The 14,566-nt window shown below is 35.7% G+C and overlaps 1 protein-coding gene across 6 annotated transcripts in view; it reads left to right on the top strand.

The window, feature by feature from the left end:
• The window catches only part of DST (dystonin), a 424,928-nt gene that overhangs the window by 351,873 nt on the left and 58,489 nt on the right, over positions 1 to 14,566 (top strand). For all 6 annotated transcript variants that reach the window (XM_063097801.1, XM_063097800.1, XM_063097799.1 and 3 more), the window contains 7 exons: positions 562 to 721; positions 926 to 1,252; positions 1,762 to 1,846; positions 2,953 to 3,194; positions 4,113 to 4,319; positions 13,051 to 13,170; positions 13,362 to 13,469. In XM_063097801.1, coding sequence (XP_062953871.1) covers positions 562 to 721; positions 926 to 1,252; positions 1,762 to 1,846; positions 2,953 to 3,194; positions 4,113 to 4,319; positions 13,051 to 13,170; positions 13,362 to 13,469 — 1,249 coding nt within the window. The remainder of the gene's footprint in view (positions 1 to 561; positions 722 to 925; positions 1,253 to 1,761; positions 1,847 to 2,952; positions 3,195 to 4,112; positions 4,320 to 13,050; positions 13,171 to 13,361; positions 13,470 to 14,566) is intronic.

Below are 14,566 nucleotides of genomic sequence, written 5' to 3'. Positions count from 1 at the left end.
GTAATTTTATTTATTTTTTAGGATCAAAAGTATTTCAACTGAAAATATTTTAAAATATATGTGTATATAGTTTGTGCTATATATGTTCTTCAAAATTTGAATCCAGTTTTGACCATTTGAAGCAATGGTTTTAAAAGCAATCTCAGTAACTAGTGCTCCAATTGAAATTAATATATAAAGCACTTAAAATAGGGTCTGGCTTAGAGTGTGTGTTCAGTAAAATACCACCTATTATTGTCATCATTATTGCTGCTGTTGTTGTCCTTATAACAGTACTCTTACTATTATGCCTATAATTATTGGAAGTCTTATTGCCTAAGATTACTTAAGACTTTCATGAGATCAGGCATTTGAAGTTGGTTTGTTGTTCAACTTTAATTTTATTTAACAGAAGAACTGTTTTAACATGTCCTTTAAATGACAGAGACTTAAATTTTACCTTTAGATGATTTCTACCAAAAAAATGTTTAGAATAGAATGCAGGAGCATGACTAAAGATTTTTGTTGAATATTTCAAACATTCTTCATCCCTAAATGACCTTTATCTTGGCACATTTATAGGAATCGTCAGTTGGAAGGTATCTCGGTGGTAGCACAGCAATTTCATGAAACCTTAGAACCACTGAATGAATGGCTTACCACCATAGAAAAGAGGCTCGCGAATTGTGAACCCATAGGAACCCAAGCATCTAAACTTGAGGAACAAATTGCACAGCACAAAGTAAGATACAAATCACACGTTAGTAAGGCTCAGGTTTTATTTTGTGGTTTTGTAACGTAAGTTTGAGTTATGTGCTGTTGTCACGTGATACATAATTGCAAACTAAATCCATTTCAGATGTCATCTTTTAGTTCTGTTTATGTTTTCATTTTTATTTGTCCATCCTTTTTGTTTGTCTTCTTTCTTTTTTTAAACTTTATTTAGGCCTTAGAAGATGACATCATCAATCACAATAAACATTTACATCAGGCTGTTAGCATTGGCCAATCCTTAAAGGTTTTGAGCTCCAGGGAGGATAAAGATATGGTGCAGAGTAAATTAGACTTCTCTCAAGTGTGGTACCTTGAGATTCAAGAGAAAAGTCACAGCAGGTCTGAGCTCCTCCAGCAGGCCTTATGCAATGCTAAGATTTTTGGGGAAGATGAAGTTGAGCTGATGAACTGGCTGAATGAAGTGCATGACAAACTGAGCAAGCTGTCAGTCCAGGATTACAGCATGGAGGGGCTATGGAAGCAGCAGGCTGAACTTCGGGTATTTTGATTTATTTTATTTTTTTCATTTCATTTGTCATTATTTTCTCAGTCTTCTTTATTTCTGTATTATTTTGTGTTCATTATTATTTAGGTGAATTGCTATACTCAAAAAAGACTTTGCCTGTGTATATAGATTACTCTTAACAAAGTCACTTTTAAGTAGAGATGGAATTTATCCAATTTGCTTGATTTTTCACTTTTCATTTTATTTTATTTTTGTGTTCAAAGACCCATAATTGACCAGTACACCAATACCTCCACATGGCCCATTTTCCTAGGGTCCTAAGTATTTCCTGAAAAAGATAGTACTGTGAATTATAGTAGATGAATGTGGGAGATGGGGCACAGTGGTGAAAAGAAAAGGCATAAACATGGGAATAATGATGTATATTTGAAAATGTGCGGTGTTTACTCAAATGTATCTCTGTGATACCAAATTAAAGTTCTAATGCTAAGACTGATTTTAAATTGTTTTCCCCCATGTAAAAATGGTACCTGTGTTTTTAGGTTCTGCAAGAGGACATCCTACTCAGGAAAGAAAATGTAGATCAGGCATTACTAAATGGTTTAGAACTTCTTAAACAAACCACAGGTGAGATATCTTTCAAATCAGATAATCATGCAGTCTGCATATTGCATTGTTTTGAACATATTTGGGAGATGGGGGAAAAAAACAATACACTATAATTTTTGGGCCATTCCAAAAATGGAGTGTTCTGGAGAATACTTTGAAGACCAACAAAGGGGGCTTTTAGAATATGATCTCACTTTTTTTCTCATGATCTCACTTGAGTTCTTGATAGAAGTTGTGTGTATTACTCATAACATAAAGCACTTTGGCACAGGAGCTAGTCAGGGAAGCCCATGACAGAGTTACATTCAATTTCCACTTGTGGAAGGCAAATGAACACATAGGTTGTAGACAGTTTTTTTTTTTTAAAGATAGATTGCATTGTAGTGACACACATTGTGGCTACACAGAGGCTTTGTTTCTCCATACTTGAATCACTAAGAAAACAGATCCTTGGTTTAATATCTATGTGAGGAGATTTTAGGACAACTCAGAGAAACTAATTTGCTTCAGTGATTCCTTTGGCTGCAGGAAAATTTCACTGTACCTATATCCAGTTCAGCAATATGTGTGTGGTGGTGGCAATTACCTTTCATTATGAGTTGGAGAAATTCAATATAGTATCTAGAACCTTGAACTAGAAGTCCGAAGCCCAGGACACAATTTCTCTGTATGCCTGAAAAATGAGGTAGAGGCAAGTAAGGATCCCCTGGAATAGTGCAGATGTGTAATGATGAGTAACTAAGAACACAGAGAGGTTAAATATCTTGCCCAAGGTAACCCAGCTTTTTAGCCATGAAATCAGTATGTGAAACCAGGCAGTTTTTAACCTCTGTGCTTTGAAAACTGGAAGCTCCATACAGATAGATGCAATGGTGCTGCTTTCCACTTGACTGAAGGCACTGTAGCCCTCTCCAGTTTTTACATTTGTGTTTTCACAAATGTTTAGATTTTCCAGAAATCCGCGCAAAGGTTGAAACCTAGAAAAGGGCTTCTCTTAGGTCAGATCATCTTTAGAAAAATGTCTCCTTTTTTCCCAGAAAACTTAATCAGTGAAACATAATATCTGAACCCCCCCCCCCCACTATTTTCCTTTCATAAGAAATAACATGCCTTTGAAATTCTAGGTGATGAAGTTTTAATAATTCAAGATAAATTGGAAGCCATTAAAGCAAGGTACAAAGACATTACTAAATTGAGCACTGATGTAGCCAAGACTCTGGAACAGGCGCTGCAGCTTGCAAGGCAGCTGCATTCCACACACGAAGAGCTGTGTACCTGGCTGGACAAAGTGGAGGTGGAATTGCTTTCATATGAAACTCAGGTTCTAAAAGGAGAAGCAGCAAGCCAAGCACAAGTGAGACAAAAAGTATGCTCTGATTTATACATTTGGATCAGTTTGTTATCTTTTAGGGAGTCTTATTCACGCAGGAATGAAATTATATTTGTCTTGTGTCATTACTGATATGCTAAAGGATGCCTTGGTGGGTGGGGACCCAACAGAAATTGGCTGCAGATCAACTGTTTAAACTTTTAGGAGCCCGGAGATGAAAACAGTCTCTGATAATGTTTCAAGAGTCTTATGTTTGGGAGTATAGTTTATTATACAAGAGACAGAATGATGAAAACAAGAAAAAAAGGAAAATGTTCAGTTTCAAAGACACATGTAATTTGGTTGGAATAACAATATTTCTATAACATAGATGTGTAGCAGGGGATGGGTTTTCTAATTATATCACAACAGTAGTATACTGTCATGCTAATCATTCTTTCCAGAGATAGCAGACTCTGCTTTTATCATCCCTGAAGTATGATCACATGTGGGTGAAAGGGAGTCAGTGAGGTCAGGCTCACTGAACCTGTAATGATTCAGCTGAAATGACTTAACACCAATGTGTCCTTGTTTTGAAGGTCATTTAATTCTGGCTTGGACTATCCTCTTTATTTTACTTTTCTTCTACCTGATTACTTAGGGGGGTTCCCAAAAAGCAAAGAATAATACATGTTAACTTGCTTGGTTTTGTTTCCGAAATTTTAAGTATTTATATTAAATTTTGATCATAAAATCACCATGTTGACAAATGAATTGTTCTTTGAACTTCTCAAGAAACACTTTACTTTTTGCAAAATAGCTCAAAATAACAAAAGTTTATTAACTCAACTGAAACTGGCAGGGAGTGGGCAAAGCATTGCGTTATTAGCCTGCAAAGGACTTTAACCCCAGGAACATTAAAAGAAAAGCCTGATCAAACTCTTAGGTGTAACCCACATATTTGTGTGTTTTCAGGATCTGAAAAGGGAAGCTAAGAACAACAAAGCCTTATTGGACTCTCTTAATGAAGTGAGCAGTGCTTTGCTGGAACTGGTACCGTGGAGGGCAAGAGAAGGACTTGAGAAAATGGTAGCCGAGGACAATGAGCGCTACCGATTAGTGAGCGACACCATCACTCAGAAGGTGGAGGAGATCGATGCGGCCATTCTGAGATCACAGCAGGTAGGGACAAGAGGTTTGTTGTCTAAGCAATAAATTTTCTCCAGCTGTTCCCAGAGGCTTTACCTGAATAGACTAGAGTTTCTATTCATTTGTTGTGCTTCAAAAATGAAAGGGTAGATTTGAAAGGAATTTGACTAGGGTACTCCGACATCTGAGTGCCACAGCAAAGCTAATCTGTATATTAAGAGCCATCTGCTGCACTGTTTCACACATTTATCCTTACTGAATCAGACACTGGCAAGATCAACCCTGCTTTCCAAGCAAAACGCTTTTGTCTACATATATGCATATTGATAACATTAATTTTATGCCTTGACTAAGTATAATCTGTATGTGATTAAACATTTAGAGTTACCATGTAAGTCAGTATGAACTGTTCATTTACATTCAGCTATGGCAAAAAGAAAGTATTCTTTTTAAGAAGGAAACAATTTTTTTGATAATGTGGAGTTTTTTTCCAAAGATGACTGAAGGGGGAAAAAATGTTAGTTTCTGACCTGTCTGCAATTGATACAGAGTTTATACCCCAAGATTTTTATAGGCACCCAGCCCTTTGCCACAGCTCCCTCTAAAAACTGTGGGCAATGAATGAAATCCTAGAAGTAGAAGTTTATTGTATGTCTCAATTAACTTTTATTGAAGTCTCTGAATATTTACATTAAGTCATCAGATTCTTATTACAGGCTTTCTGTGTGGGGGTTAGTAAGATATCGCAGTGTGCTTTAAGTGTGGAGCTTGGGAAGGTACATGACTAAGCTTTCACTAATACAAGCCAAGAGCAAGGAACACAAATCAAGCAGATTCTGTGGGAGCATCCAAAATTAATTTTCTAATGTTGCCGTAAAAGTGTAATTTATAAAGCATAATGCTCCACTCCTCATTTTAGTACTGTGCTCTGGAATCATGAAAGCTGATGAAATACAATGATAACAAAAGCCCTCCCTACGAAATTTTTGTGAGGGAGGGCATTCATTTCTGAGGAATGTATTTTCATGACTCTGTTTTTAAAGTTTGGAGGAATTTGTATTATAGAAAAATAAGTGTGTTTATTCATGAAGGTTGTTCAACTATTTAAAAATGCTGAATTTTTTTCTTGCTGCAATTTATTTGAACATTTTAGAACTGGCAGTAAAAACTTCTCTGAATAGCAAGAGAAAAATATTCTGTACTCTTGGGAGTAAGAACTTCTTGAGAAGTTGACTATGGTTGGTTAGCTCAGCAAAGTGAGACAATAATAAGGGCAAGGTCACAGGTTGAGGTTGTATTGATTCGTAAGCTCTGATATGTGCCAGTGTCATTAACTGTAGCCCAGTTCTACTCAAGGTCTTGCAGATGTTTTCCAAAGTAAAAAGAAAAAAAAAAGTTACCAGGTCATTGTAAGTCTTGTAGAACCCCAAACATATATCCTTTAGGAAAATTAACAATTAATGGTTTTTTCCTGATAAAATCATTTCTTACAGAAAACTTTGAGATTTTCTGAAAGAATACAGAAAAATTCATAAAGAATGTGTAAACAATTTGGTCTATATCCTTCCAGCCTTCCTTTTGAGAGAGAAAGAGAATGTATACAGTAAGAGTCTTACTACCAGCAGATCATATAGCTAACATTAATGCCATTAATATCTTCTGGCCGTTCATGTTTATATTTTTATCTGCATCCCTTTGAAATACTTGCAGCTCTGTCCAATGAAATACCTCCAGTAAGGCTAAACAGACACAAGTATTTAGAATTGGGAGGAATGCACGCAGTGTGCAACCTGGGGTAAAGCAACTTGCCTGTGGTCCCACAGCTAGGAAGTGGCAGAGTTGCAACTAGAATTTAATCCAGATCTCATTCTACCTTAGTGCAGTGCCTCCTTATAAATTGCATAGAGAGGAAAAATCCTGAGGGATGATCCCATTTTTTTCTAAATTTCTTCAGTAATCAGAAGGAAGGTGCCATTGTTGCAACAAAATAGAAGTGTGTGATGAAAATATTTCAACCTATACAAACTATGGAACATGAGAATGCAGTACTAACAGGATCATGAAACTTCTCTGTCTAGGCAAATTTAAAAACAAAGTGGGTACCTGTCTTTCTGGTGTGGCATAGATTTTGCACTTAAAAGATAAGTTTTCAAACTTATAATTTTCACATTTATAAAGGAGCTGATATATCACTGAAATTATTTTATAAGCTTGCCCACTTGTAGATGTTTGGAATTGGAACCAGAGTACAGTTTGATACTAAAATGATTGTTTTCTGTTTTACCCAATGATAATATATCCATGAAATATAAAAAGGCGGTGATGCAAAAAATCTGTCTTTCTCTCTCTCTTTAAACCTGGATGTTAGCCACATATTTTGTACCGTTTTATGTTGTATAAAGAAATTATCTCTACCTTTTGGTGTCTCCTCTTCATGTGAAATATGGACATGATTTGACCTCAGTTCATCTCTTCAGATACACCTTTAGTCATACTCAGTTTGTTTAACAGCAACTCTTCCTCAGACCTCTGCCCACAACATGCCCACAACATACCCCCAATGTAACCACACCCACAAGTGACCGGGTGAGGATGTGTGCTTTGAACATTACTTGGTAATTTAAAAAACTGTAGATTTAATGCTTTCTCACTGAATGAGCTGACTAAATTAAACTAGATTTTAAATGACTAGATGTGCTGTTTTCTAAGCAAATTTCCCTTAAGTTATTTCATATTTTACCAGGTAGTAAGATTGTTTATAAACAGATTTACCTTTTTTATGGTGTTATAACCTGCTTTTTGATTTAACAATACTATAAGGGCTTTGTAAGGTGTCAGGTCAGTATCACAGAATATATTGACTTCCAAACAACAACACGAATGATGTCCAGAAAAACATGGAAAAGAATTAAAGTTTGGAGGGAACATACAGATATCTTCTAAGTAAAATGTACTTGGTAACCACCCTGCATAAATTTAGTTTTTTTAAAAGTTCTGATTTGACATGGTTAGATTTTCATGTGAATCCTATATGACAATAACAGTTTTGAAAAGATGTGCCATTGAATTTTGATGTCATAGGGGTGAGGGCCCTATTTGTTATTATTTGGGAAATAATTGAGGAGCCTCAATTATGGGCAAGTGAGTGAGTACTATATACACTCAGGGATACCAGTCAGCAAACCCCCAAATCTGACTCTAGGGATTTGCAGGCATTGATATTCTGAAGAGGATATTCTTTCTTAAAAGAATTGGGCCCATTCATTACTTTTAGGGAAAATCTGAGTGGAGCAAGGCAGCTTACTAAATAGTGATGTTGACTAAACAGCCTTCCTCTCACAATACATGCCATTTTCTGAGTTAGAAACTGTACATATTTTTGCATTTTCAACCTACGCAAAGTAGCATATCTTTGTTGCTTTCTTTCTATGAGCACTGTGGAAATGGAGAAAGGCACTTTTGCTTAAAAGATGTACAGACTTGTATCCCGAATTCAGACTACTGCAATTGTTTATTTAAACCTCAGAGCAGTTCATTGTCCTTTGCCTCTTATAAATGTGCAATTGTCAGACGTTGCTAAAATATGTATATCTCACTGGGTTTGGGAATCCCAAGCACTCTTTGGCAGTTCTAATTGCTTGGCTTATGTAAGTGGGCCCCATAATAATCCTGATATAAAGGCCCATGGGTTGGTGGTTTGAGTGCAATTAAAACAAACAGCTCCTTGGGTCATTAAGAATCTGCTTTGGAGAAAACTACCACCTGTTTATTTCTTTTAAGGAACCAGAAGGAAACATCCCCTACGGAAGTGAAATTTGTTTAGACCCTGCAGGTGTTGGGGGTGGGAAAATATGGGCTGTGTTATAAATAATGAGAAGCAAAGTGGAAGGAAATGCTAATCAAAAGAAAGTGATAAGATCCCCAACAAGAGGAAGGAAGTAAAAAGGATATCCTTGAAGTTAAGACTTGCTTATCACTCTGTCTTTCCACTCAAGGGAAACTTCTGGATAAAATACAAAAGCAGTTTGTCAGAGATTGGAGAAATGTTTGAATATTAAGTTAAAACCTGTTTCTTATCGACTGTTGTGGTATTTGAGCCATGTCTGATGAAATCACATGAATGTTTTGAATTCATGAAGCCCAAACCATATACAAACACAAACAATCTAACATGGCAAGTGTGAGTGCCATCTCTGACGTCACACCACCTTGGTTAGACAATTAGGTCCAACATTTACTAGCTGAGTAATCTTTGGTAAGTTAGTTAACATCTCTTTGCCTCAGTTTTCTCAACTATAAATGCAGTTAATGATAATACCTACATTATACATTTGTTGTCAGTATTAAAGGAGATATTGAATACTGAGCGCTTACAACAATGTGTTCAGTAGAATGCGAGCCAGTATTGTTTTAGAGCATGTTTTACAGTAATATTTAGGGAGAGCCACTTAAAATGTCTTGCACTAGCGTTTAGGAAATTTCTGAAATGCTAGTTTCACTATAGTAGAAGTTACAGTGGGTAGAGTTAATGGTTAGACTCCACTGGTGATGCTACCTCTTAAATTATTTCCCAGGATGCAGATATGGATGACAAGATTATCAACAATGTATTCGAAGTCAAATTTCCCTACTTGTATGAGCAGTAAACAAAATTATTAAAATTCGGTCCAGTAGCGTTGCTCTCCACGTTGCTCACATGTAAAAATGAGCCATTTCTATTGTCTGTTGGAAATATACACATTAACCATTGGTTTGAATGAGTCATAGGCCTAAAATGCCTTGCTTTATTGTAAATTGCTTAATGCAGACCCTGTGGCTATTTCATTTGTTGCTTAACAATAAATATTTGCTAATTTAATTTTTAAAAATTCTCAGATGGCAGAAGGGAAATTTTTGCTTGAAGTCTTGTTTTCTTTTAGCAGAACAAATATTTAATTTGGTTAAAGAAACAGTGTTTGAGTTTCAGCCTCCCATTTGGCAACTTAGATGGTATCATCATACTGTTTTTTGTTGGATACTTTTTTTTAAAGGGGGGAAGCATAGTATAAAACTAATATTAACACTTAACAGCCTGACTTTCTTTATTAGGACTGGCACGTAAATACAGTCATACTTTTTATAGCCCGGACACAAACAAGAGGGAGGGTGTTTCACTTTATTTTTTCAGGGACCAGGAGTAGAAAGAATTCATGACTGTTACATTTTATTTGGATATCTTGCAGCATTTATACTCAGGTAGAAAGTCCTGGTCTGTTTGCCTTAGTCTTGTACTTTTTAAGTGAATCACATGATCAAGTTGCACCTGCAGTTTTATTGTATATGTCTTCAAAACTAATGATCCACACATAGAAGACTCTTCTACTTCTTTTTCATGTAGATTCTTTTTCCACATTTGAAGCTGCTCAATTAGTCGATGAAATGTTTTTCTTATTTTTTTTATATTGATCAATAATTGCTAATGAATAGTTATATTTGAAACTAAATAACATCATAAAAAATTATTACCAGATTAAGATAGACTTTTTTCAAGTGGTTTATTGGTTTCCTTATAATTAAAGTCCGCCTATAAGCCTGACAAATAGTAAAAAATAAAGTATTAATAAATAAATAAATAAATAAAGTATACCCCATTCTGCTGAGGGCTGTAGCAAAACACTGCTTGTGGGAGGACAACTTAGCACGTCATATCTGAAGGGCAATTTGACAGTATATATGTAAAAGAGAAAATGCAAACAGGTATTTACAGATAAGAGGTTACCAACAGAGTTTTATTTTTTTTTAAATTAAACTTGTTTCATGGTAATTGTAGATTCACATGCAGTTGTAGAAAATTATACAGAGATCCATTGTACCTTTTTACTCAGTGTCTCCAGTGTTAACATTTTGCAAAACTATAGTACAGTATTACAAACAGCATATTGACACTGATGCAACCAAGACATAGAATATTTCCGTCACTGCAGGAATCCCTCATGTTGCCTTTTTACAGCCACACCCATTTCCTCCCATTTCTATTCCATCTTTAACTCCTGGCAATCATAAATCTGTTCTCCATTCCTATAGTTTCTATGATTTTAAGAATGTTCAAGTAGTTTTTCAGCCACAACTTCTTTTTCCTGTCCTTCTTAGACTCTGATGACATGAATATTAGATCTTTTATCATAGTTCCACAGGTCCCTGAGGCTCTGTTGATTTATTTTTTTTTCCAGTCTATTTTCTGTTATTCAGACTGGGTAATTTCTATTTTTCTGTCTTCCATTTCACCGATTCTTTCCTCTGTCCCCTTACTGAGTTCATCCACTGAGAATTTTAGTTCAGTCATATTTTTGAGTTCTAAAATTTTGTTCTTCTTTATGTATTCTATTTCTTTGCTGAGATGTTCTATTTTATTACTGAGGCCTTCTGATTTTTTATTTCAATTGTGTACATTCAAAAATACATTTTAATTCAGTTGTGTACATCATGGCTGATTTAAAATGTCAGGTAATTCTAGTATCTAGGCCATCTAGATATTGGCATGTGTTTGATTATCTTTTTCTCGTTTTGAGATCTTCTTGGTTCTTATATGATGCTGTGAGTCTTGGATCTTAGACTTTCTGTTTTAGTGGCCTTTCTCAGGTGCTGCTCTGGTGGAAGAAGCTGGGGGTGCTACCAGGTGGAGACCAAAGTCCAGGTTCGCTGCTCAACCTCCATTGACACCTAAAGGGGGCGTTCCTCATTTCTGTTGGGTGACAGTGTGAGTTCCAGCTCCCCACGTGGTTTCTACTGGTACCACAGTGAGGGTGGGTATGATGGTGGCAACGAGTGATGGTGAAAATCCTCTCCAGTAGGTCTTCTCTGACACCACTCCAGAGGCGAGGGGGTTGGGGGGACTCAGTACTGCTTGGTGGGGGTGGAAGACCAGGCTCCCCTCATGGTCTCCACTGACACTGTGGGCTTCTCTAACATCACCCTGACAAAGGTGTTGGGCCCCTTGTCATAACCTCATGAGGGTGGAAGTCCAGGCTCCCCATTTGGTCTGTCTTGGCATGAATGTGGGTGGGGCCACAGTATTTTTTTCTGTGCTGTTTAGTTGTAGTAGAGTAGTTATTGTGTAAAGGTTTTCTGTCTTGCTAGGTTGCCCTTTTCCTGGTCCTTTGGCTAGAGAGAGTAGGCTTTACTTGTGACTCTGTCTGTGCCATGCTCATTGGTGTTTCTAGGTTGCCAGTTTCTCTAGTATCCAGTCTGGGATAGTTGAGGCAAAAAGAAAACTCAGAGAACTCATCACCTGTTGTTTCTCAGGCCCAACGTCCCTAGCAGTTCTGCCCTCTTCTGTCCATTTTGCAGAGTTGTCTTATGTATGTTTTATGCATAATGCCCAGGATTTTTAGATGTACTTATCATGAGGAACAGGTTAAAAAGTTCATCTACTCTATCTTCCCATGTGTCCACATAGTGTTCCATAGAATTTTTAAAGTAAGAATTATTTTATAATCTAGTTTCTTATTCCCACCCTTCTATCCCCTCACCTAGTTATTCCCTCACCCCCATCTGGATTTCCATCTTCTCTTGAAAAATTAGAAGTTCTGGTAGTACTGGACTTGAATACCCACATGTCCATTTCCCATTAATTCTTCCAACTGAGGCCATTGTTATTTACCATTTATCACTGGTGGTTGTAGTGTCACTTGCCCACTTTCTTCATTTATGATAACTGCTTGGGCCTGGGAGGCTTTGGGGTTTATGTGATGCAAGGCATTGAAAATGTTCATGATCTTTGACTTGGTACTCGCTTCTAGGAATCTTAACCAAGGATGCCAATAGAAGTTTATATACAAAGATATTCATTGCAGGGTTGTTTACATAATAGCAAGAAAAATACAGAGGGCCTAAATGAAAATATTGAGGTATGCTAGAATACAGTGATGCTATTTAAAAATCAATGGTACTATTTAAAAGAATATAACGTGGAAAATGTCCATAATAAATGAGCATTTACTTTAAAAAAATTTTATTTCTACAATTCTATCCTAGACATTTGCAAATTTTTCTCTCTCATCTTCTGGAAGAAAATTCACTAAATTTCCAACAGTGTTAACTCCAGTTTTTAATTTTCTTCTGTATATTTTTCTGTGCCTTATGAATTTCTACCATGTTACTGAATTACTATTACAATCAGGACAATAAAATATCTTAAAATATTTAAGAATGCTCTTGAAAATGTTTTCTGCCATTATTAAATGAGATGTTTAAAAATTATACATGAATCATTTGGGGGTATATTCTGTATACATAGTAACATATATTTACACATATGCACATACAGTATAAATAATAAACAAATCAGAATATTTCTTTTTGCTGAAAATCATGTACTTTGATAGCAGAATGCTATCTGCATATCATATGGGTTAAAGTGATGAATGAAATGAATAAAAGAGGGTTTCTAGCTATTGACTTTTATAGCTGTTACATTTGGATAGTACTCCTAAGGAGTGAATTATTAAAACTGCCAGAAAAGAAGACAGCAATGCTAGCTGTCCTAAGATCATTAATGTGGTATTATGGATCCAGTGTGTTTTAAGAGCTTGTGTTTAATTACTCTGTGGAAAGTTCTCCTTTCTTTATAACTCAGTCATTATCATGAATTATTTCAGGATACCATGAAGAGATAAGCTGAGATTTTCCACTTGTGTAATAAGGATATTTGGAAGAAATGTAGATAGGTATTTTTCTAGCACCAGTTACAGGAACTTGCTGACCTAATTATTTATCTTTTGTTTAGTTTGACCAAGCGGCTGATGCTGAGTTATACTGGATTACTGAAACAGAAAAGAAATTGATGTCTCTGGGTGACATCAGGCTTGAGCAAGATCAGACCTCTGCTCAGCTTCAGGTTCAAAAGGTGAAGAAATACATTTCCAATTACCATCTAAGTTATTTGCTGGAATGCTCCAAGTCTAGAAAATGTGCTTGCATGATTTATTTTTTAAGACCCCTCTAGTGTAACTTGGTATTTTTAACGACTTTGCTTAATTGTTTTCATTTAAGTCACACACTTACTATTTTTTTGAACTTTATTTTGGTTAATCACAGACATTCACCATGGAGATTTTGAGACACAAGGATATTATTGATGAACTTGTTAAATCTGGACATAAAATCACGACCACGTGCAGTGAAGAGGAGAAGCAATCAACGAAGGTATAATCTTGTCTGTGTGAGTGGTAGTCAGACTCTTGAATAAACAGCGTGTGTTGAGCTTTCAGTCCTAGAAAAGCACTTTTTCTTGATCCACAGCTGCTATTTATTAAGCAGGAAAATCAATAGTTTTAAGGAAGGCATTTTCCAAGCTTACAAGGTAACAGTGAAAAGAATATTCCTTAAGGGAATCCCCATGAGGACGATCTTTTTTAGTAGGTGTAAAAGCTATTAAGGTTTGAGTCCTTGGTCCACTGGTACACATTAAGCATTCAATTAATGTTATCTGTGTTATTTCCAGTATTAATCAGTAAAAATTATGATTATTATTTATGTCAACTGTTGTTAATATGCTTCAGGAACATTTGGGCCTCTTGAGCTGAAACAAAAACAACATATGTGGTTCCCTCTAATGTTGAAATCCATTCCATATAAAGTTACAGTATGCTATATAGGGTAAAAATAAGCTGAGTAATTAAAGATGCATCCAGTTTATGTAGTTTTAATGATCCTTTAAATTGGTGGAAAACCAGCCACAAGTGAAAATATTTAGTTCAATTCATATTCAGACATCTGAGCAGTGTAAAGAAATTAATGGATAGTACTGCTTTTGGTAGCAAAATATTCCATGGTAAAAAAATATATAAATGCCTGTGCCTAAGATCACATTTTACTGAGTATGCATTGCTTCTCAGGTTATACCATCAATAAGACAATAGAATGTGCAATATAAAGATACTTTCTCTTTTATTTACACGCTTCAATGGCAGCTGACTTGTTTAATGTTGAATCTGTATTATTTTTGCAAAGATTCTGACATGAAAAATATAGGTTGTCATGAAATAATTTTTGTGTTGGTCTGTGGTGCTTTATCTTCTGCTGTTAGTTTTTGCTGTGAATATATACCATAAGCTAAATCACTGTAACCACCTTATAAAAGCATATAGCACAATGTTCTACTTTGATTCTAATATATATAATTAATTTTTTGACCAACAGTTCTTACCATTTCATTGCAGAAAATAGTCTTTATTTTTTTCAGAAAACAGTGTAAATGTATCTAGAATCATGAGAGACTTGTTTTCTAACCTCAAAGGCTT

Source organism: Cynocephalus volans, chromosome 5 (genome assembly GCF_027409185.1).
Source record: "Cynocephalus volans isolate mCynVol1 chromosome 5, mCynVol1.pri, whole genome shotgun sequence".
Classification (NCBI taxonomy): Eukaryota; Metazoa; Chordata; class Mammalia; order Dermoptera; family Cynocephalidae; genus Cynocephalus; species Cynocephalus volans.
The sequence above is the reverse complement of the archived record's forward strand: the minus strand, read 5'-3'. Positions and strand labels throughout refer to the sequence as shown.